Source organism: Zingiber officinale, chromosome 3A (assembly GCF_018446385.1).
Source record: "Zingiber officinale cultivar Zhangliang chromosome 3A, Zo_v1.1, whole genome shotgun sequence".
In the NCBI taxonomy this organism is placed as follows: Eukaryota; Viridiplantae; Streptophyta; class Magnoliopsida; order Zingiberales; family Zingiberaceae; genus Zingiber; species Zingiber officinale.
The window spans coordinates 157,417,933-157,444,066 of NC_055990.1; the positions used below are offsets into that span (position 1 = coordinate 157,417,933).

General features: G+C 37.4%; 1 protein-coding gene across 1 annotated transcript; it reads right to left on the minus strand.

The window, feature by feature from the left end:
• Positions 1-1,618: 1,618 nt before the first annotated feature.
• Positions 1,619-3,109, minus strand: LOC122054179 (transcription factor TCP15-like). The gene has a single exon (XM_042615992.1). The coding sequence runs from the start codon at positions 2,841-2,843 to the stop codon at positions 1,758-1,760; it is 1,086 nt and encodes a 361-aa protein (XP_042471926.1). The 5' UTR covers positions 2,844-3,109; the 3' UTR covers positions 1,619-1,757.
• Positions 3,110-26,134: the final 23,025 nt, after the last annotated feature.

Genomic DNA, 26,134 nt, shown 5'->3' on the forward strand with positions numbered 1-26,134 from the left:
AATTCCATTAAAGTTTTAAATAAAATAAACAAACGGTATACTCTTTTAAAGTTGGAAATACATTCCCAATTTTGTTTTAATTGTGCAAAATCGAGAGACAATTAATGTTATGATCTATTGGATTGGTTATTGTTGAGTACGATTTCACTTTACATGTGTTTTTTATAGTTTGTTGTTAGATTATATAAAAGGAGTTAAATTATAAGATCAATTTATGACAGTCGTCGAAAAATTAAAAAGTAAGAGGAATTTTTTCTAAAGACATACACTCGTTGAGAATTAAGCTATGTCTATTATAATAAATCTATCATCCTATATGATATAATGATATATATCAAGATGAGCAAGTAGTGATGATAAAAAAATATAAAGTGTCACATGATAAAAGCCTACGATGGCTCTTATATTAAGGGATGGTGACTAAGACATGCGATAGTCATCAAGAACATTATCTTCAAGTTTTCAACCAAAAGTCAATTCATCTCGACTTTCAATTGTCATCTCATATATGATTCCCAACTAGTTCCCACAACATGTTCTGTTGGTCAAAGATGATAGATTTATTACAATGAGATAAAGGATTAATTCCCGATGAGTATATGTCCTCCGGAAGGGAAAAAAAAACCCTCCCATCCCTAGTTAACTTGACGATCGGCTATAAGCTGATTCCGTGATTTACCTCCCTTCATATAACTTAGGAACAGACTCTGAGAGACATCTTTAGTGAGCGTAATCATCTTTTACTATAATATATGATTCCCAACAGGCTCCCATGGGTTGGCACGCACGTAGTACTTACACATGCTGTAATAGATTACAAGGTTGATTTTCAATGTGTACAAAATGTATTGTGGATCATCTATCTCCGTGCACAAGATCATTGTACCGGATGAAACCTTTTATAATTTACCTTTCTTCTAGATCGGGGGACAATCCACCCCGGGATAAAGGTTATCATCGATTGTTCTGATACATGATCCCCAACTGTACCCCATGGAATGCATAGATATCCCTCCATTGCTAACATGCTTAATTAGTTTGAAAAAGATGGCAATATTGTGGATAGATCGAGCGCCACTGCTCGTTGCCATTAGTGTTGCGACTTGCTGCTTGCTGGATCATGGCCCGGATGTGTCTCAATCTCAGAGTCACAGGCTGCTATATTCAATCCATCTGACAACTAATACTAATGAAGGGGAACAATTACCAACAAAATAAAAATCCTTGCACCATTTCATGTATGGAATTATGTGATCTGGTATATTTTGCGATGCACTGACACACATGCACTGGGACAATTGTAAAGGACAATATACAGATAAGGTGAGTTTGAGTCCGAGAGCTGCGTATTAATTGTGGTCGTTTGTGTGTGATCATACATGGAACTGATTAAAATAGCTATGCACAAGTGTAACAGTCGCATTGCAATGATTGAGGGAGTCAGTCTCTGAGTTGGATGTTGCAGTTGACATGCTGTTGAGCTCATGATCTCATGCACGGTATCTGATCTCTCCATGTACCGAATTAACAAACAGAGAACGAGAAGTGTAGCCAGCATATAAAAATGAAGCCATAAAAAATTTTCTTCTTTTTACAGGAAAGAAATCAAAGAAGCCGAATTAAATATTAATGAGATCATATATATAAATTCAAGAATCAGAGAGATAATTAATCATGGAAAGGGAAGGGGAAATGATGAAAACAATTAATATAATGGATGCATATGAGGATCGGATAGGATGACACCTATGCATTAATCAGGAATCGCTCCCGGTGTCATGGCGGTCGCTTTCCTGGTAGTGGCCGGACGTGGACGACGGGGCCATCGCCTCGGAGGCTGTAGAGGGCGAGCGGTAGACGTTGAGGCCGCCTCCAGCTGAGGTGGATCCGATGCCTAGTTGTTGGTTTGGGAAAAGGGCCATGGAAGTGGCGGCGGGAGGGAAATTGAGGAAGTGGAGGGCGGTGGATCCTCTGAACATGGAGCTGCCGCCACCCGTTTGAGGGAACGCCCACATGGACGACGGCTGCTGTTGCGGCGGCCACTGCTGGTTGATATCATCTTGTTGGATAGTGTTGCGGTTTGAGACCATCCAAACTGTTCCAGATGGGTTTGGGATTTGTTGGCTGTAACCTGCAATTTGCTGTTGCTGTTGGTATTGGATCTGATCGGGCTCCCAGCGACGTTTCCTCAAGCTTCCAATATCGGCCTCCGGCGAGGTGTCGGCGAGGCCAATGCTACATGAATTGAAGTTCAGTAGCACGGAGGAGGAAGAGGAGGGTCTTTCGGAGGGGAAGGAGGAACTGCCGCCGCCATGTTCCGGCCAGTCGTTATGGATACGGAGGGAGGGGTCCGGGAGGGCGGCGGCCGCGGTCAGTGAGCTGAAGTAGTTGGCGGCGCGGAGGTGGGACGGGGCGGAGATGGATGAGCCGGAACTGCGGAGGGAGATGTTGAGAGAGGTGAAGTTGGCGGGGATGGTGCCGGTTCCGGTGGCGGCGATCACGGCGGGCTCGGCCTGCTGGAGCAGCCACTCGATGGTCTCGCCGTCGGTCCTGTGTCCGAGCTCACGGGTGAGCTGGAAGACGCGGGCAGCGCAGAGGGCGGGCATGCGGATCCGGCGCCCCCGGCCCTCCACCTTGGTGTGCCGGTCCTTGTTGGAGCTCCGCCTGGGCGGCGGCTTCCGCTCCGCCGTCAGCTGCTGCTCGGCCGCCGCCGCGGCGGCCGAGGAGGAGATGGCTAGAGAAGGGTACGCGGATGTGGAGCAGGAGTCTTCCTCCCTCTTCTCCAGCAGCTGGAGAGGGAAATTGAGGCGTCGCGACGATCCACCGCCGGCGTCTCCTTCCATTGCTCTCGATCGACGACAGCAACAAATCAATCAATATTGCAGTACGAATTCAAGAAACTGAAACAAAACATAAATGAGCATGAAGATCGTGAAGAGGTAGGCCGTCTCCATCTGAAAGCTTGGAGGAATATCTATCAGAAGGAAGCTATATACAGAGATAGGGATTGTAGGACATGGGAAAGAGAGAGAAAGAGAGAGGGGGGATCTGAGTACAGCATCAACCTCTGCTAAATCTTACAAATTCTTGAATGGAAGGACAGGCACTTTCAGATGGATCAGTTCTTTTTACTCTAGTAAACATAAATTTTAACTCAGCCTGATTACTTTACTGATCAAACTCTATCATTTTAATAAATGATCGTGCTAAAATTAAGTACAACTAACTCAAAAAGAAGATAAATCCGTTATCTTAGCGGTTCCTCTGGTGTTAGTCTCACGGATATGAAAAGAAGTATATGTAAGTACATATACCATAAACACATGATAGGTAAATTTTAGATCGTCAATTTTTAAAAATCGACCTCTGACCATTACGTCAGAGATATCATGCACCATCATACGCTACACCATGAGGTCATATATATTTCTTTATAAATATTATATACATGCATGCATTTTTTATATGAAGCCAACAGAGATCCTTAAGGACTTCTCTAAAATCATTCAAAATATCCTTAAAATAATCTTAGAATATTCTTGAATGATTTTGGTCATCTGTGATGCCACCGCCGGCCATCGACCAGCGCATTGTAGCTGGCCACCACTGTCGATAGCCTATCAGAACACCATTGTCGATCCACCGACCACCTATAGAAACGTCATCGTCAACCCATTAACCACTTACGAGAGCACCATTACTGACCACTGCCGTTGTTAAGCCATCTGAAGGTCAGCCCATCGTCAACCCATCTCAGCCCGCTGTGGAGGGGGGAGACACAATTCCATCAGCTGATGTCATACATGACATGTATTTTCAGGCCGTTGGAAGGTGACTTGGTGGGATGGAGAAGAGGTGCCTCTACTCCCAAGTGAAACTTGTATAGCATCATGTTATATTTACTCTAGGTCAGGATTGTCCTAATTGTTCATCTACTTAGGTATAAGAGTTGAAGGTAGAGAATGCAGAATTGAAAGCTCTAGTGTCTAGTGACAATATTAGAGGAGTCCATGTGAGATTTTATTATGTCTCGCATGATGATGATGTTGTTGTTAGATTATATATATATATATATATTATTAGAATTATTTATTTGTAGTTTCTAGGATAATTTAGTATTTTATTTTTTTCAGTTTATGATTTATTTTATAGCTTCTAAGATTTTGTACTTTTTATTTCTAAAATACTTTTTTAGATTTATCAAAATGACTACTTTTTTCTGATTGTCAATTTCTATATGATATCAAAGCTTTCATCTTTTATATTTTTTGATAGTTTGATTAAAGAACTGTTAATTCGATTCACATTTTTCACGGATCAACTTGGTTTCGTAGTCATACAATTTTGATTTGGTTTCTTTTGTTATCGCATCAACTTGATTTTGTTTTTTTGTTTGGTTATTCGTAAGCACAATTTGTTTTGCCATCATGAGTGATTGTATGAATGATTTGCTTCAATCGATTAATGTCCGATTAGATGGAAAAAAATTATTCATATTGGGGATATGTTATGAAAACTCTTGCTGGGAAAATCTATATGGAGATATGTTTTAGGTGTGCGAGTTCAATCTACGGATAACGACGCTAATGATTATGCAAAGTCGTTGGATGTTTGGGAGGTGGTTACTGAGAAGATTATTACGTGGATCAATAATTCTGTTTCACACTATATTGGTACTTAATTTGCCAAGTACGAGACAGCCAAAGAGGTTTGAGATCATCTGACAAGATTATACATGCAGTCTAATTTTGCCAAATAATATTATTTGGAAGCAGGTATTCACATACTTCGACAACAAGATATGGTCATTCAAGATTTTTATTCTACCATGTCAGAACTATAAGACCAGTTGGCACTCATAGAATCCTCAGAATTACAAGCATTACCAACTTATGCCACTTGTAGAGAAGAACAACATCTGGTCCAATTCTTGATGACTCTTCGTGATGATTTGAAGGATTGCGCAGAACAATTTTACATCGTAGTTCTCTCTCTTCCGTTGATTTAGTAGTACATGAATTACTAGCTGAAGAGATTCGCCTTTGTTGGTCCCTTACGGCTGGCAAGAGGGGGGGGGGGGGTGAATTGCCTTGCATAAAAAAAAAATTACTTTTCTCAACTCGATTGGGCATAAACAATTACATACTTAAAGAAATATTACATAATAAAAGAGAAGTACAAGACAATCAATTTACTTAGTTAGCGATCAAAAGATTACTACTCCAAGACAAATGAGCTCACTATGAAGATCTCCTTCTCGAATGAAACGTCGGAGGCGGAGAAGCCTCATACACAGAAATTAAGCTCATAAACGAAAAATAAAAAGAGAATTGAAGTACAGTGTGTTATTCAAAAAGGAGAAGATCATGACTCTATTTATACCTCACTAGTAAAAAATGACTGTTTAATAACGTGGCACGGTCCGGGTGCCCCCAGCGTGGCAACTCTTATCATCTTGCAATCGGCTACATGACGGAGTTGGGATAAAACTTTATCTTGATCCGGGCGCTCGGACCCATGCTGATGTTGATCCACAACACAGCGGAGTCCATACATCCCGACTGGACCAAGCTAGACCAGGCACCCGGAGTAGCTCCGGGCGCCCAACGACCAGAGTCAACTCCATATTGACTTTCTGTTTGGGTCTTCCACTCTGGCTCAACTCGCTTGAGTGATTTCGGTCATCCGGAATATGGCTCACTTGAACACAATTTTTGACATTCTCGAGCAATATTCTGCTCTAACTTCTCGTCCATCGGAAATGAAACGCGCTTCCTTCTAGTCCACTAGCATACTTTTTCGCAACGTCTTGTCCCTCAGACGCACAAAGCCCGTCAACGCTCTCTCATGTCGTTCTTCTAGTTAGCTGCATTTTTTGCTTGTCTTCTTGTACTCCTATGTTCCTGCACACTTAGATACAAGGTATCAAAAGGCAACATGACCTAACTTGACTTGGTTGATTATATCAAAACTATCATAGGGTACTTACAATCTCCTCCTTTTTGATGTGAGTAACCTAAGTTAAGTTAGGATAAAAAAAAAATAACAGTGAAATAGCAAGTACTTAATATGTAATAATAACATTTAATAAAAAATTTAACCTCTCCCAAGACTTAATCTCTAACTATCCCTCTTTGAATACATTAAAAATAGGGAAAAATTGAAAAATAATTTAGAAATAAATTTGAATTAATCTCTAAGGATAAAAAATGACCAACGTTAAAATGAACTTTAAAATTTGAAAATCTGAACTTTTTACAATTTATAAAGTAGTTTTAGAAACAATAATTTTAAATTTATTATTAATTCTTTAAAAATTCTCAAAATTTTATAACAGTTAAGTTAACATATCTAAAGTTGGGATAAAATTTCACAAAAAAATGAAATTTATTTAAGTAATAATAAATTATTTTTCTACAAAAGGTTATATTTTCTAAAAATTATTTAAAAATAGTTTCTAAGCTCGAAAAATCATAAAAAAATTTCTGAGAATGTAATACAGTAAGTATTTTTACAAAAAAAAATAAATTTTTAAAAATTGAATCTTCAATCATTTTTAATATTAAAAATTTATATTTTGATAAATAATTCATAAAAAATTCAATAACGGTTAAACAAATTTGAAATATTTTTTTGGATAGAAAACATGATAAATTTTCATAAAAAAATAAATTTCACAAAAATAACATTGCAAAACATTTTTAAATTAAAAAATATATAATTTTTGTTAAAAAATTCATAAAAAATAATTCGACTATCAAAAAATTTTGAAATTTTTTATACTGATAAGTAATGAAATCCTCTTTTTTGGAAAAATTAATATCAAATTAATTCTAAAGAGAAATTATATAGATAAAATGTTAGATAATTTTAAGCAAAAATTATAAATTCAAATTTAAAATAAAGCAGTATAATGACTTTTAATTTAAGCATGATTTTGGAACCGAATATAGGTTCATACCTATTGGATTAATTATATTTTTTTCAAAATACATTTTGGTGATAATTTTTTAATTTGACCCTTATTATATCTTAAATATCGATTAAGTTCTTGATAATTTCTAATTTATTAAACATGTAAACATGTATAATTTTTAAAATTTTCTATTTTTACTTTCAATTTTTATCTTATCAAAATCTTCTAATCGACAAGATGTTGCTAAAGTTATTTTTAATTCCTCATTTTCCTTTTAAAATTTTTCATTTAAAATTTCTAAGTTATAAGAATTTTTTGACAGCATTTTTATAAATTTAAATAACTTATTAGGAGGTAGAGATCGTACCTGACTTACCTTGTCGATCTCATTATTTGATGTCCCCTTGTAGTACTGCTTTCTTTTGACATTGCTCCCCCTCCATCGATGCTCTCGATGCTCATCTCGGATGATCTTGTTTCTTCATCTTCTTTGTGACTTGTCATTAGCGCAAGTTCGATGTAGGCTTTAATTTCTAACTCTGACGTTTCGTCCCATGTCGCTTTTAGGTTCTTGTATTTCTTCAAGGTCAGTCTTTTGTCATTGTTCTTGTCCTTGTCCTTATTTTTGTTCTTCAATTTTGTCTTTGACATGCCCTTTTTCATTGCAATGATAACATCTCACTCTCCTTTTTCTTCTTTTGGCCTGCATTTGATTGAATTTTTTAGTTTTAACGAATTTTTTAAACTTCCTTGCCATAAATGTCATTTCATCATCGTCGAAAGAAGTTTCAGACTCTAGTTCATCCATTTTTGCCTTTAAGGCTATATTATGTTTGGAGTCCTTCTTTAGATTTGCACATCTAGTTTCATGTATTTTAAATGTAGAAAATAATTTCTCTAAATTATTTACCTCCAGGTCCTTAGAGATGTAATATGCATCTACTAGAGTTGACCATTCGGGTGTTCTAGGGAAAGCATTAAGCATATACCTTAGCGAATCTAAATTTGTTACCTTTTCTTCAAGGTTCATAAGTTCGGTGACTAACTCCTTTAGCTTGACGTGCAGTTGAGGAACTGTTTCACATTCCTTTAGTTGCAGATTTATCAACTGATTCTGAAGTAGATCTCTCCTTGCAAGCTTTGGCTTCGGATGATCCTTCGTGAGCTCTAGGAATTTTTCCCAGAGGTCTTTTCCAAACTCATAGACTCTGATTCAATTTACCTCTTGTGATGGCAATACACTTAGTAGATGGAATTCTATTTTTCCATTTGCTACAAATTTGGCTTGTTTCCTCTTCATCCAGTGTTATTTTTTCTTCAACTCATCGTTGTTGTTGGTAGGTACTAAAAAATTATTTTTTAAGATAAGAAATATATCAAAATTAGTTTTGAAATAAACCTCCATTTTCTTCTTCTAGTATACGAAGTCTCCTTCGAACTTTGGTGAGTGGATTTGCTTTAGTTGGTGGTTAGTCATTCTGAGGCGACCTTGCTCTGATACTGCTTGTTGGTCCCTTGCGGTGACCAAAGTCAACTCCATGCTGACTTTCTGTCTAGGTCTTCTGCTCCAGCTCCGCTTACTTGGGTGATTTTGACCATCCAAAATAGGGGTCACTGAAACCTATTTTTTGGCCTTCTCGAACAACTTTTGCTTCGGCTTCTCCTCCCTTAGAAATGTCGGACGCTTCTTTCTCATCCGCCAGCATACTCTTCGCAACGCCTTATCCCTCGGACGCACTGAGCCCGTTGACTCTCTCCCGTGTCGTCATTCTCGTTAGTTACATCTTTCGCTAGTCTTCCTATGCTCCTAAGTTCTTGCACACTTAGACACAAAGCATCAAAAGACAACAAGACTTAACTTGACTTGGTTAATCACATCAAAACGATCACGAGGTACTTATAGCCTTAAGTCTCAGTTTGATAAGAGGATTATTGTGCCATCTACGCCATCTATTTTTGCAACACTATAGCGGCCTACGCCTTATAATCAAAGTAGGTCGACTTTGAAGATTTTTAGTGATGAGTGTGCTTATTGCAAAGAAAAGGGACTTTGAAAATCCCAGTGCCCATTATTATTAAACAAAGGTAAACTATTGTAGCAGTAAAGATGACCATCACTGTAGCAGTATCAATAGCAATGACCTCAACAACCACCATTGCTATATCAGAATGCTTTATGAAAATCTAGTAATCAACCACAATAGTTGTCATATGGACTACCTCAGTCTAGTAATGTTGTGGTTGCCCACTCTTTAGATCCGCATATGCTTGAGTAGTTTCAACAGTTCCTTACTTCACCGCCCTCTGTCATCTCTTCTTCTTCTCATATAAGTTTGTCATCCTCTGGTACATCAGGTGTATCTTCCTCCTTGTGGATCTTAGATTCTGCAGCCTCTTATCATATGTCACCTGACTTGTCATCTTTTATCTCCTTGTCTTCCAATTCATCTTTATCAATTATGACTGCTAATGGTACTCCAATGTCATTAATAGGTGTTGGTTCTATTATTACAACTTACTTGTCTCTTTATGATATTTATTATATTTCTAATCTTACACTTAATCTTATTTCTGTTAATTAATGGTCTGAGTCTGGATATTCAATCTTTTTTTTCTCCATCCAATTATTATGTGCAAGACCCATGATCTCAAAAGGTGATTTGGATAGGTTATAGGTAAGGAGGAATCTATGTCTTGGATAAGCTTCAAGTACCAAATGTTGCAGCTTCTAGTGTCGATCTATTATATTTTTGATTGACTCATTCTTTTTCTGACTTTTATTTGTGGCATATTCATCTAGGTCATATTTCAGCGTCTCGTTTACAATTTTTAGTTTTATCTAGAGTATTAGAAACTTTAAAAGTCATGATATTTCTTATTGTAGTGGTTGTAAATTGATATAATTTTCTGCGTTACTTTTTAATAAAAAACTATCTTTTTCTTCTAATCATTTTGATCTTATTCATTCTGATGTGTAGGGACCTTCTCCTGTTACTACAAAAGGGGGATTTGTTAGGATATGCTTAATGCGGGTGCGTGCTAGAATATATTTCTTAAATATGCGTAGAGAAAAATAAAATAATAATTATTTCTAATTATTACATTACACACACCACACACATACAAGGGTACAACATGCCAAACATAATTGCATAATTAAAATTTTAAGAAAAGTAAATTTACGCTAGGTATACCTTACAAATGACCTGTAACGAGAAGGGCATCAACCGTAACGATGTTGTCGAACCTCGCCTCTATTCTTATCCATGTCGAGCTCTTTAAGACAACTCCTTGAGAACAAGCCTCTCCTTTGGAAGTTATTAGCCACGAGCAAAAAAGAGAGATCAAGAGGAAGAAGAAGCAAATAAGGAAGATGTCTCTTCCTTACTTAGTGGGCACGACAACAAGGAGAAGGATTTCTCACTGTTGTGGGTGGCGGTAAAGAGAGGGGAGAGAGAGAGGAGGATTGGGTTTCCAAAAGCCAATCAACTAAATAATAAAACTTGTATCTAATTCTCTCCTAATTACATATATATATATATAATCTTCTTTAATGAGTTGGATTAGAAAGCCCAAATCCAACCCATTATTCCTTAACCAAAAATTAACCTATTAACCTTTTGGTTTGGTTCACAACTAAATCAAGTTAGTTCATGACTAATTCATGATTAAACTAAATATGATCCAACTCTACTGTTCCTGTTTGAAAGCTAGGAGATGGTACATTGGTGTTGGTAGGTAGCACACGGGAGGATGATGCGCTGATCTAGATCTCCCAGAACCCCTTGATGATCGTCGATATCAATAGATAAGGAATTGAAGGATGTCTCGTCGAAGATCTAGAAAAACTCCTAGATAATCCTGCGCACACTCAAAGGAACCAACAAAGCGTTAGTGACCTAAGACTAGGGTAGGAATCCCTTGCTAGACCCTCCAATGCTCAAGTTAGTTTTCCCTCTCGCTCCTGGAAGAAGAACAATAATAGAAATAGGGTTTCAATGTAACAAATGATGCTTGCGTACTTTGCCAACGGAGATGATTCTTCTTTTTATACCACCTCACTTAACCTACATAGTCCTGAGGTGGTCCCCGGTTTATTAGAGTTTGTTAGGAGATAAGAAAAGTACAACCTGGGCTTCGTGCAATAATTCTTCGAGGAATCTTTTTTCTACTCTAGATGTACCTCTTTTGTCTTTTATGGGTTGAGTTTCTCATGGAGCACTCTTCATAATATGTCCCTGTAACTTCTTTATGAAGAGACTTTAAAGGAATATTTTTCGACAAACTTATCAAGTTGGCTTAATAATGTCGACTATTTATCTACCACTTATATTGAGGATACTTTCTGTACAGTGTATCCTGACCAGTAATATATTGAGAACATCTTTTATGAAGAATCTCAACCAATCATATACTGAGAATACCCTTTAGAGCATATCCCAACTGGTCATGTATTAATATGAAGTTTTCTGGTTGACTATGTATACAGAACACCTCTTAAGAGGTGTTCTGGCCGACCATGTATAGAGAATACCTTTCAGGAGATACCCCGACCGGTCATATATAGAGAACACCCCTTATGGAACATCCCGATCGATCGTAATCCCTACCGATAGTGTCTACAAAATACTTTTCTTAAAGTATCTCAGCCAATCTTTACTTACCTGAGGATATATATAAAGAATAATAATATTCAATTACCTTGCCAACGATATTTTAGACTCTTGATCAAGTTAGTTTTCTTCCGACCCAGTCAACCTTTGTTAGCCAAGTTTATGTGTTAGGCCTAATGTCTATATCCGGTCGATCCTCGTCTGTCCCACCGTGAAATACTGAATTAGATTGGATGCCCTTAAGTTCGGCCAAACTCATATCTGTTCAGGCGCCCACATGGAACCTCTCATTCGACCAGTCTTCGCTCAGACGATCACATACTACTGACCAATTAGGACTAAATGCCCTAAAACTTGGCCGAACTCATATTCGTCCAGGCATATACATGGAACCTCTTGTTCGATCAGTCTTCGCTCAGATGATCACATACTATTGACCAAATAGGGTTGAATGTCCTAAAACCCAGCTGGACTCATATTCATCTGGGCATATAGATGGAACTTCTCATTCGATCAGTTTTCACTCGGACGATCACATACTACTGACCAACTAGGGCTAAATGCCCTAAAACCTGGTCGGACTCATATTCGTCTAGGCATACACATGGAATCCTCTCATTTGATCTGTCTTTGCTCGGACGATCACATACTATTAACCGAATAGGGCTAAATGCCCTAAACCCCGATCGGACCCATATTCGTCCGGGCATACACATGGAACCTCTCGTTCTATCAGGCTTCACTTGGTTGATCACATACTACTAACCAATTAGGACTAAATGCCCGAAAGCCCGGCCGGACACATATTCGTTCGGGCATACACATGACTCATACTTCTTTATATCACCCCCATCTGTCCTTTTACTCTAACTCTAACCACCCCACCATTCTTCCTACATACTCATTACAACCTGTATCATCTACCGTAAGAGATGTAGCTCATCCGTACTTCCATTATGAAAAATATTTCTATATTTGTCTTATGTATGGTCTAACCAAACATTTATCTCTTCATCTAAGAGTCACATTCTTTAATTTATTTTACGTCTTTTAGAAACTCGTTAGTGCATGTGACCCAATAGGTTCTCGATTTATCTTGAGTATCCATAATTAACTACTTAATTATAAAATGATCATGAGTAACACCTAGTAGTATATTATAATCCCCAATTAGTTGGAAAATCATAGTTGATTAGAACTAATTTTAAACCCTTCAGCATCTACAGTGAGTCGTACCATATTCTTTTCACTCGTTTTATACTCACTTGGTTCAGGATATGGTCTATGTGTTTGTCTCTAATAGACTGACTATGTCACACCTAGACCAAGTAATACTTCTCGTTTTATGAATTTAAATTACTCGTACATGTATCTAAGAGTCTCGCACTTTTAACATATGATGCTTTGACTAAAGACTTTGAGTAATAATCATAACGAGTGGTCATAAGGTATACGTCTCCTCGCAAGGAACGGTGAATCCTCTGTAGTCTATCCAAATATCTTTGGGCATTTCAACTTATACCCAATCATCCTGGGTCCACATCTCAATGAGGTGTTTGCTTAAGATATTAAAGTACAAGTCTCCATGACCAAGATGACTTGTATACCTAAAGTCGAAGGAAACTTGCACTCGAACTACAGTAAGAGCTTCACAGACATATCTATATATATAGATAATCATATGAAGTCTTAGAGTGAGTCACTCTAATGAACTAGTTATCATAACTAGTATCCACGTTTGACTCTTGACATCCCAATGTCTCTAGCGAGTAAAAAAATAGTTGCTTGGCGAACCAAGGAGTATAACTCGTATTAGTCTTACAGAATTGATGATGTCTGAATGCGTCAATTCGACGACTAGGGAAATTCTAATATGTTTATAATTGCACATGTAGAAATAATCACTAATTGTGATCCAATTATAATTTCTCTCATGCTATGAATTGTATTACGAACATTAAGTAAATGAGTTTAAGATAATCAAACATATAATATGCACTCAAATAGTGAATATATATTTAGTAAAAATCGTAATGCGATTGTCTTAGGGCATCCCTCAAAATCTAACAGAATCAAGATATTATATTTCTTTTATTGATGATTGTACTCGTTATACTTGGTTTTATCTTATAAAACACAAATCTGATTATCTTAAAATCTTTAATGACTTTAAAGCTCTTATCAAAACTCAACATTCGGCTGTTATCAAGTATTTTCATTGTGATTTGAGGGGCGAGTACACTTCTAATATTTTTTCTCATTTACTTTCATCAGTAGGTACTATACATCAAACCTCATGTCGAGAAACACCTGAATAGAATGAGGTTATGGAGAGAAAGCATAGATATCTTGTTGAGACAGTCCGTTCGTTCTTATTTTGTTCAGATGTTCCTAGTGTTTTTTAGAGAGAAGTAGTTCTTACTGCTACTCATGTAATTAATAGGATTTCAACTTCTCACAATTCAAGTTTGTCTTTTTTCAAAAATTGTATTGTCGTGCTCCTGGTTATTCCTCTTTAGGTATTTTTGGTTGTACCTGTTTTATTCTCCGATCACACATCAAGCGTGATAAGTTGTCCTCTAGGTCTGCTTTGTGTATCTTTCTTGGTTATGGTGTTGTTCAAAAGGGATATCGTTGTTTTGATCCAGTTAGTTAAAAATTGTATGTTTCTCATCGTGTTGTATTTCTTAAGCATATTCATTTTTTCTCTATACCTCTTCCATCATATGACATGACTAATGTAGATCTTATTTGCATTGATCCCTTTAGTACCGACACCGACGAAGCCTACCACACAACTACTCTTCCACATGATGGTTTCACTGAATTTGGTATCCTCAAGACATCTCCTCCTCCCCCTCCTATGACTGTTCCATCCCCTCGTAAGATTGCGAACAATCCTACTCGTCGGTCTACACGTCCTCGTAAGTCTACTAAACTACCTGATTTTACTTGTTATTTTAGTTCCTTTGCTTCTTTTGTTGTCTTTGTTCGTCATCTTTTTGAGCCCTTGTCCTATAGAGAAGCTGTTGATATCTCTCTTTGGCAGAATACTATAGACGAGGAATTAACTGCTTTGCATCATACTCATACTTAGGATTTGATACCTTTGCCACCAGGGAAATGTGCCATTAGTTCTCATTGGGTCCATAAGATCAAAACTAAATATGATGGTTTTGTCAAATGGTACAAAACTTGTCTTATTTCTAAAGGCCACTCTCAGGAGTATGACATGAATTATGAGAAAACTTTTACCCTTGTTGTTAAAATGACCACCGTTCGTATGTTAATTGTCATTGCCTCTATTCTTCAATGGAAAATATCTCAGATAGATGTCAAAAATATTTCCTCGAATGGTGATCTTCAAAACGAAGTGTATATGGTGCCTCCTCTTGGAGTTGCTCACTAATTTGGTGAAGTTTGTGTTGGTGCAGCGGGGCCGGCAAGAGGAGGTGAATTGCCTATGTGAAAATCAAATAAGTCTTTCCTAATCTTTCAACTCGGATTAGTAGTAGTAGCACTGTAATAACCCGACCCCTCGACCCCTTGGGCGGCCACAATGGTGACCCATTAGGCGACCCCTTGGCGGTCCCTTGGGCGACCCAACTAGCGGCCCATTTTGGCGACACCTTATGTCGTCGACCGACGACCCTCGGTCGTGCCGTTACTCACTAGGTTTTCTCACCCCTGGCTAGTGGATTTTTCTCTTCCCCAGGATTCGAACTATATATAGATCTCCAGGATAAATACTAGAGTTTATGAATCTTGGTAGTCAAATGAGAGCCGCTCACTTGGCTACCAGGATTCATAAACTCTAGTACTTATCCTGGAGATCTAGAGTTCGAATCCTGGGGAAGGCAAAAATCCACTGGCTAGGGGTGGGAAGACCTACTGAGTAACGGCACGGCCGAGGGTCGTCGGACGCCTTTTTATTATAACGACCTGACCCCTCGACCCTTTGGGCGGCCCAACTAGCGGCCCATTTGGCAGTCCCTTGGACGGTCCAACTGGCAAACCCTTATGTCGTCGACCGACGACCCTCGGCCGTGCCGTTACTCACTAGGTCTTCCCACCCTTGGCCAGTGGATTTTTGCCTTCCCCAGGATTCAAACTCTAAAAATCCAGGCTAAGTTCTAGAGTTTATGAATCCTGGTAGCCGCCTAAGGGACCGCCAAGGGGCCACCAAATGGGCCGCCAGTTGGGCCGCCCAAGGGGCCGAGGGGCTGGGTCGTTACAAGCACAATTATAATAAAAATAATGAACAGCTTTAAAAGAAAAGAGGAAAAATAGTTACTTGGTTACAACCTAAGTGGTTGTTAATCCAAGGAAAATAAAAGCACTAAAAAAAGTCTCCTTCGGTGAAAGCAGAGAAGTCTCTTACACTCATTGAACGCTAAAAAAGTTACTATGAAATGAATACTGGAGTTGTTGATTATTTCCTAGGTTCAAGGGTCTTTTTATAGTCTCTAGAAAAAGTTATCTGCAGCTTGAAGACTCCTCCAATGAGGCTCAAGACGTCTTCCATCGGATAGAGTTTTATTGTAGGGTTTTTCGGGCCGCGAAAACCGCTTTTTCTCATCGCGGAAACCCCGAATCACCCTAGCCAACGGATCTCGTGCGAAGAAAAGATTTCAAAACAAAATTACGAGTACGAGTTCCTACTTAGATCTACTCCTAGATCTACATGAAATGAGTTATACCTTTGAAGCGAAGCCCTTCGCGTTCCCGCTCGTCCAAACGGTGCCGGATCTCAAGAGTATCAAGATAGATACTCCTCTAGAAGTATCCACACGGACTCGTAGGTGGAGAAATACACACAAAGAGGTGTGCTAGCACCTATGTGTGGTTCGGCCAAGTTGAGGAGGAGAGGGAGAGGAAGAGAGCTCCAAGAGGAAGAAGAAGGAATAATGCACTTGAATGAGGAAAATCAATTTGATTCCCATTCAAAAGTGGCCGACCACTTTCAAGTTGTGTAACTCCCAAAAATTGCATTAAGTGCAATTAATGTGAAGCTATTAAAGAAAATGGCTTTGTAACTTCCATGAGGTGGCACCCATGATGATGTGGAGTAACATCATTGGTCCACATCAATGCCAACTCACCAATGAGGTGGCATAAAGTCAAGTCAAACTTGACTTTTATCTTCCTCTCAAGTCAAGTCAAACTTGACCAAATCTCTTCCATGGTTGATCGAATCCAACCATTTGTTTCAAGTCAACTTAATATAATGAATCTAATTCATTTAATTAAATTGATTCAATGAGTCATAATCTAAATTAGACTCATTGAACACATGAATCAACTTGAGTCGAACTCAAGTTAGCCCAATTAGGATTACTCTTAATCCAATTTGATTCATCAAATGAATCTAATCCTCTTGGTTCATCATATAAACCTAATCTCCATCTAATTGTCCTTAGTGTGTGACCCTATAGGTTCTTGTAACGTTGGCAATGCCCTAAACCCATTTAGGAGCATAAGTAATGAGCGGTATCTAGCAACACATCATTACTACCCAAGTTACAAGAATGTTGAGATCCAACATCACCTTGTGACTACTAATTGTGACTCCTCACAATATATGACAAGTGTCCTTCTATCCTAGACATCTAGATTGGTCAATGTGAGGCATAGACCGTGTCATCCTCTGACCAATCTAAATCTTGAATTCCAAGTAGACTCACTAAATCAAATAAGCTCAATATCCTATATTGACTCATTTGGGCATGACCATGCACTTCGTGGTCTCACTCTATCAAGAATACCGATGTCTCTCCCGTCATATAGGAGGGATAGATCCCATCTACATCACTCACATCCCTCTGCATAATTTGTTATATACCCAGTAATCGCCTTTATAGTCCACCCAGTTACGGGTGACGTTTGACGAAACCAAAGTACATAACTCCTTATGTAAGGATTTATGGTGACTTCAGGTCTAAGGACTAGTAGTCAAACTAATAGCCACATGAGAAAGTATATGATACTCATATAACGATCCATGATACTTTCTCATGGCGGGTCATTCAGTATACATTCTCTAATGTATACCTATGTGTCAACTTGATATCTCTATATCCATGACTTGTGAGATCAAGTCATCGAGTTGACCTACATGCTAGTCTTATTGCATTAACATTGTCCCTGAATGTTAATACTCGACTAGAAATGATTAAGAGTAGTGTTCCCTATATCATCTCACTATCGATTCAACCAATCGATTGATATAGGTAAGAACCTTCTACTCAAGGACGTTATTATACTTAGTTTATTTGGCACCAATACAAGTAAGTATAATAACCAAACAAATGCCTTTATTAATATAAAAATATGATACAATAAGTCCATAATACAATCATCAAATGATTAGCTCTAGGGCTCTAGCTAACATTATTCACAGAGGATAAAACTTGATCCTCGGCTAAAGGCTAGCGAACGCACCTTCAAAGGTTAGAAGACGCCTTCATACTATTTATCGAAGACGCCTTCCAGCCATGGAAGCCTTGGAAGGTGCCTTCCACAAGGCAACTCAGCTCAAAGTTGATCTCTTCGCGTAGTTCTTCGCGTAGGTGATTGTTTGGCTAACCGGAGTTGAGCTCATCCGAACCCAACTCTGACCTTCTCCTCGAGTAAGCTTCCTTCCCAGCTTCTCATCCCTCGAACACCGTGCACGTCTTTCTTGTCTGTCGGTGTACTCTTCAGTAACATCTCGTCCTTCGGATGCACCGAACCCATCGACTTTCTTCCCGTGCCATCCTTCTTGCTAGTTGCATCTTCTACTCAACTTCTTGTGAGCCTAAGCTCCTGCACACTTAGACATAAGGATCAAACACAACAGGACCTAACTGAACTTGGTTGACCACATCAAAACTACTCTGGGTACTAACAATCTCTTTCTTTTTGATATGCATTAACCCAATTTCAAGTTAGGGTTAAAAATGCAATGGAATAATATATAATGAAATGAATTAAACAAGTTAATTGCAAAATAAATACAAGGATAAAAATTATGGGAATTATCCTAACTCCCCTTTAATCCCCTAACTTTTACTTATTTTCCCCTTTTGATAATATAAAAAAAAATAGGGAAAAATTTAGAAAAAGTAAAGTAAACTATTAGAAAAAATTTAAAATTTTTTTGAGAGGTACATTACAACGATTACCAATAAGCTAGTATCTTTCAAAAATAATTTTAAAAAAAATTCTATTTTTACTAATTAATCTCCTATTTTGACAAAAATAATATTAAAAATTACTTATCGATATTGAAAAATCTTGAAAAATTTTGTCAACCTCAACCAAATAGTGTTAGATTAGAATAAAAATTCACACAAAGAAATGCTTTTATATTTGAAAAGAAATAAATTATTTTCAGCATAGAAACTAAATTTTAAAAATAAATCTTTAAAAATATTTTTTCAACTCTAAAAAATTCTACTATTTTTCTAGAATGTGTAAAACATATTGTTAAAAGGAAAAAACAAATAAAATTTTTAAAATTTCTATTTTCTTGAATTTTTAATATTAATAATTATCTTTTCAGAAAATAATTTATAATAATTCAGACATTATTATTTTTTAAAAAATATATATGTAATGATAGAGAATATAATGTTTATCACAGAAAAATAAATTTATCAAAAAGATGTCATAAAAATAGTTTTAATTTTCATAGTACCATTTTTGTTAATAAATTCACAGAAAATAGCTTAAAGGAAATTTTTTTAAAAAAATATTTCTTCTGATAGATAATATTATATTTTATCATAGAAAAATAAGATTTTTAAAATTTAAATATATGAAATAATTTTAAATTTTAAATTATAATTTTTGTCAATAATTTAAAACAAATAACTCAATATAAAAAATTTTAAAAAGTCTTTGTTTGTAGATTAAATCGATAGCATAGGAAAAAATTCATCTCGTAAAAAGAAAAAATATTTTTCTAATTAAGATAATTTCTATCCTAATAAAAAAATTAATCTAAAAAAGATTTTTGAACCTAATATAGGTTCCTGCCTACTGGATTTACTAAAAATTTAGAAGGTACATAATTTTTAGAAAAATTTTTAATTTATCCTTGGTGTTTTCTAATGTACCAATTGATTCTACCATAATTTTTAAATTTTAGTTTTTAAAAAACTTTTAAACATGCATGCTCATTTTTCAACTTTTCAATTTCTATTTTCAATTTTTCGTTTTCTATCTATAAATTATCAAACATATCTAAGGGACATAAATCTGCTAAGTTTAATTTTAACCTAGCATTTTCTCTTTTTAATTGTACTATATTCTTAGATAACATTTTAATAAATTCAAAAGATTACTTGAGAGATAGCGCACGAACCTCACTTATCTCTTGTTCTGATGCTCCCCCTTCATCTCAGCTTTCTTCTGAAGATCCTCCTCCTTCGTCGATGCTCATCTCTGACGAACTTTCGGTGTCCCTCTGGTGGTTTGCTATTAGAGCTAGTCCAGCGTAAGCTTCGATCTCGGATTCGGAGGACGACGATTGATCCCATGTGGCCTTTAGATTCTTGTGCTTTGATCTTGTTGGTCTTTTGCTCTTATCCTTCTCCTTCTTCTTCAGTTCGAAGTAGTCATCCTTGATGTGCCTTTCTCTTTGGCAATTGTAGCATCAGATCTTTCTTTTGCTTCAAAAGTACTTTTTCGCCTACGACTTATTAAATTTATTAGATTTAATAAACATGTTAAATTTTTTTTACCAATAATGTTGTTTCATCTCCGTCGATTGATTCTTCAAAGTCTAGATCTGGTTTACCTTTTTGGTTGGCCTTTAGAGCTATGTTGTGGACTATTTTCTCTGTTTTATTTCGTAAGCCTACACATCTTGATTCGTGAAATTCAAAAGTGGAAAATAGATTTTCTAATGAACTAACTTCGAGGTCTTTAGATATATGAAACAAGTCGACTATAAATGTCCATTCGGGTGTCCTAGGAAATGCATTTTAAACGTACCTTAATGAATCTCGATTCATTACCTTTTCTCCGAGATGCGTGAGTCCGGTGATGAATTCTTTGATCCTCGAGTGTAGATGTGCTGATGTTTCACCTTCTTCCATCCGGAGGTTTGTTAGTTGGTTTTGGAGTAGGTCCTGTCTCACGAGCTTTGCTTCAGAGGTTCCTTTGTGTAGCTCCAGGAACTTCCCCAAAGTTCCTTTGCTTATTCATAATCTTTAATCTTTTTGACTTCCTGGGGTGGAAGTACGCTGAGCAGGTGGAACTCAGCTCATCCATTTGTTACAAAGTATGTTTGCTCCTTCTTGGTCAATTTGTATTCTTCTTTTTCATTTCCTTGTGGCTATTTGGGAGCTACAAAACTATATTTAATAATTAAAAGCAATTCAAAGTCCGTTTTAAAGAATACCTCCATGTGTTTCTTCCATGTCACAAATTCTCTCTCGAACTTCAGTGGATAGAAGCTCGGTCTGACCATCGTCTTGGTGTTTCAGTCAGCAGTTAGTCCTTTTGAAGCATTTTGGTTATGGTACCACTTGTTGGCACAGCGGGGCCGACAAGAATGGGGTGAATTGTCTATGTGAAAATCAAACAAGGTTTTCCTAATCTTTCAACTCGGATTAGCAGTAGTGCACAATTATAATAAAAATAAATGAACAATTTTAAAAGAAAGAAGCAAAAGAGTTACTTGGTTACAATGTAGGTGGTTGTTAATCCAAGGTAAATAAAAGTACTAAAAAAAGTCTCCTTCTGTGAAGGCGGAGAAGCCCCTGTTGCACTCGTTGAACGCTCAGAAAGTTGTTAGGAAATGAATACTGGAGTTGTTGATTATTTCCTAAGTCCAAGGGGTTTTTTATAACCCTTGGAAAAAGTTATCCGCAGCTTGAAAGCGTCTCCTATAAGGTCCAAGGCGTCTTCCATCAGATAGAGTTTTATCTGCCGAAGATAAAACTTTATCCTCAGCTAATGGCTAGCGAAGGCGCCTTCAAAGGTTGGAAAGCGCCTTCGTACTGTTCATCGAAGGTGCCTTCTAACCATGGAAAGTGCCTTCCACAGGGCAACTCAGCTCAAATCCTATCTCTTCGCGTAGTTCTTTGCTTAGGTGATTCTCTGGCTAACCGGAGTTGAGCTCACCCAAACCCAACTCCGACCTTCTTCTCGAGCAGACTTCCTTCCTAGCCTCTCGTCCCTCGAACGCCGCGCACACCCTTCTTGTCCGTCGGTGTACACTTCGGTAGCATCTCGTCCTTCGAATGCACCGAGCCCGTCGACTCTCTTCTCATGTTATCCTTCTCGCTAGCTGCGTCTTCCGCTCGACTTCTTGTATTCCTAAGATCCTGCACACTTAGACACAAGGATCAAATACAATAGAACCTAACCGAATTTGGTTGACCACATCAAAATAACCCCCGGGTACTAACAATTTGTAGGCTTCGCAAAGCTCTCAATGGGCAACATTTTAATATTAAATAATTGATTAAGGAGTAAGCTGTGTTTGGTTACCTTCGAATCATCGATTCCTTCATGCAGCTTGACTAGTCGGTCCCAAAGTTCCTTGGAGTTCTCGAATGGACCGACTCGATTGAACTCCTTTTTTGTTAGACCTCATTGAAGGGTGTTTATTGTGCTATAGTTGATTTGGGTATTCCTCTTCATTTATGGATTTCATTTTTCTAGATCTAGTGGTTCTTCGTTTTCACTTTGTTATGTACCCTTTCTTGATGGTAAACAATATGTTGATGTCTAGTTTAAGGAAGCATTCCATCCTCCATATCCAATAGCTAAAATCTTCTTCGGTGAAGGGAAGTGGATGGACGGTGGTATATCCTTTGGATGAGAGTTCAACATACTTGCAAAACAATATAGACTAAAAAGATTCCAAGACTTGATCTTGGGACAAGTAGAACAATGAAAAGAAAATAATAAAATAAAAAATGTTATGTTGGAGCAATCGGTGTAACCCTAGGTTTTGATGTTTGTGCAAAGGTTTAAATTAGATTTATTATTTTCTATTTGATATGCGCTTGTAAGTATGCAGGATGCAGGTACAACAAGGAAAGTCCAAGTTAGATCTTGGCAAAGGTGAAAGTCCAAGTGGAGTCTTGGCGGTGTAAGTCTAAGTATGTAATATTGGCAACGTAAGTCCAAGTGTAACTTCGTAAAGTTGAAGTCCCAGAGCAAGGAGCTCTTGGAAAAGATTAAGCCCCGGAGGTGAGGAGCCTCTTGGCAATGGAAGACCCGACAATAAGGACACGGCTGAAGGAAACTCTTGAAGACAAAGCGTGAAGGATGGGAAAACATCTGAGGGACGCAAAGCTAATGGAGGAGACTAGAAAACATGGTCAAGGTTGTACGGGCGAGGGTCCGAGTGCTAGAAAAATGTACTCAGAAAGGGAAGTCCTAGGTTTAAGGTTTTATCAGTCAACTGGAAACTGGGCCAATTGATTGAAAGCTGGACTAGTTGACTGAGACAGAGCACGGAGTTGAACATCCTGCAAACTTGATCAATCCATATTAGATAACAATAAAACTTAATTTAAACCTTTGACAATATCAAAATATAGGTTCAAATTTAATATTTATTGCACCAACAAAATCTTCAGACACAAATTGTTGAATAATGTCTTATAGTAAAAAAAAAAAAAAAGGTAAATCTCTTAATTACTTTGGATACCCAACTTGACTGGATTGATCCGTCAATCTCATTGCCTTTTTATTCTACTTGACCCAGCTAACTCACCTAACCTAATTAAATTTTCTGACGGCTAGTCTAACCTACTGCATTGAATGAAGCAAACATATTACACTAATAAACATAGTAGGGAAAGGATACTCCTTAACGGTCAAATTCTATCAAGCTATTTAATTTTAATGGGTTTGTATAGGACTCAAGTTTTGGTTTTATTTTTCATATGCATTAAGACACTATAATCAACTAGGGTACAAAGTAAAATATTGGAGCTAGCCTTAATTTGATAGATAAGCTTTTAGGGGGTTTTGAGCTTGTAAGGTTCTACAAAAAAGTATTTACATTGCTTAAAGGTCTCAACAGCTTGAATAAGGTTGAAAGCATAACCTAAGCTAGCTCTTACTTATCTCTTTTTACTTAACTTGCATTTCATGTTAGATTTTGAGTGAAGTGATTTATTTGTCAACATCCTAAAATTGAAAGCATAAAAGGTTTGCCCCAATACCTTATACTGTGAATGATGCAAATACATATATGTGTACCTATGTATGTGTGTGTACGTCTTAGCCATTTGATGCACCAAAATGGAGGAGACAAATGCATGTTACAGCGACATAATTGTTGGCCACTCCAAAGGGATGGGTACATGAACCAGCTAGCTAGCTAGATGGCTTGCCCAGCAGCATTCATGTATGGCTACCTGCCAACCATCCAATGTTGCTGCTACATGAACAACAATTAAAGGTTATGTCAGTCACACTCTTTTGGCTGTAAAGCTCTTGGCTTCAGGTCTGTGGGTCCGACCGGCATTCGTTTGCGAACCACTAGTCGACTTGTCCGGTCGAGTTTGATCAAGAGAGGATCGACGCACAGTGGGAAGGGACCTGCTGCGTCTGAACTGGTACTCAGGTGCAAAAGTGGAGAAATTAAGCATTTGGTGCAAGTAACAATTAGTGGCCTTAGTACTCAGTATGTCCCCCTGTTTCTTCACCCCTTTTTTTTTTCCTTTTTATAAAGCGAATTCATGCCACAGCTAGTCATTAAAGGTTTGAGATGCTATCATCACCACGGTATATAATTTAAATAGCAGTACTACAAGAAACAAGAATCATAAATTCACTAAATTCACTGCAATTAGTCTGAAACTTTCAGATTTGAGAAATGCTAGCCAGAAATTATGAGTCAGGAGCATGATTTGGTGAAGGGCTTTTCACTTCAAATTTGGTGAAGACTCCCTTTTGTACTACTGCCAGTTTTAATTAGCATTTTGATTACTAAATGTCTTTTTTTTATGTAACTTTATTATTAGTTTACATGTGCCATCATCTGATTTAGTTATTCAACTAGTTAATATCATTTAGCTTAAGCAAAATGCCATTTACTTTTCCTTTTTGTTTTGTTTCCAAGCTAGCCTGTTGTTGCTGTCCAGCATCTATGAATAAGAAATATTCAGCATAGATGATCAAATGTACCCTTGACATGATCAGAAAACTAGTAAAGAAACTAACGATCCAAGATAAAGCAAGTATTCATGGATCATGATGACCCTAATAAATTAAACTACGTTTTGCTTAGTTGAATATCTGAAGAGATATGTAGGTGAGGCATCACTTCAATGGCAATATATACAGCAAGAGTTGTTGGGAGTGATCAGAATGCCACCTTTACAGATAAAAATGCCTTAGCAAATATTATATGTTTCATATTGAGTGCTTTAATTTCTCTTATCATCTAAATATGAGTTTTGACAGTTGTAGTAGAGCAGTCCCAACAAAAGTTTAGGGTCCCTTGGACTTGGCAAAAAGCACCCCTTAAGTCTACTTCGGTCGCGTGCATGATTGCACTCAACGATCATCCAACTGTTTGACAAGATAAACCTTTGATTCCTACACAGCAAACCCTATTCAATGTAACACAATGTACCTCAATATAAAGGTACTCACAGATTGATATAACACTTACCGACTACAAGTCTATGATAAAATGATTATGGGACCCTAAAACACATTTCCTAGTCTAGTACTCTTCATCAATATCTCTAGAAAATAGTACCATCACAGTCGTTACTGATCATCGATTGCTATGTACTTTTGGTTCATTGAACAAGTATTCGCCACTAATAGTTGAAGTTTCACTTCCAACAGTGGAATTGTTTAAAATCAAAGGACAGGCAAAATAATGCAGGAGGGAGCTAGGACTTGACAGAGCAATATAATCATGTCTTTCTCTCCTTCCATTGGTCAGTACTAGTTGTGTAAAAACCTAGGAACTTGATTTTTAAGTTCTGCCCAAAGGCTAAAGTGGTCTGTCTGATCTTCTTTTATAAGTGCCACTCATGCATGGATGCCATGCATGCCCAGCACTGGAGTGAGGGACTCCACTTCAAACCTCACATGTCCTCCTGCTGCAACTGGCTGCTTGATTCCTCTGTCGACTGCTCTACTTCTGGCACACCCTGCACATTTGCGTGATCTGTACATTCATTGAGAGCATTTATCAACCCTTCTCTAAAGTCTAAACAACACCCTCACTACTGTCCAGGGGACAAGGATGTAGTGATTAGGTCTTTCAAACAGTCCCAACTATGGCATACTATAAAAAAAAAATTCTAGTAGAATGACAATTCTAAGAATATCAGTCACTTGGATGTGTTTCCTTAAGTACTTCCTAACTTACTTTGATGGCACACTACAGGATTTTTTTTCAATGTTGAAGCTCAGCTGTGGCACACTATAGAGATTTTTCTCTAGTGGGATAACATCTCTAAGAACACTGATCGCTTAGATGAATCTTCGTGAATACTTTTTAATTTATTCTAATAGCTGATAAAAAAATTTTATAGAGCTGAGAAGCTTATTTTAGCATTCATGGGTTGGAAAAGTTTTTATTCACTTCCTTAGAAGTGGCTAAAATTACCACAAAACCAGCCCAATAATT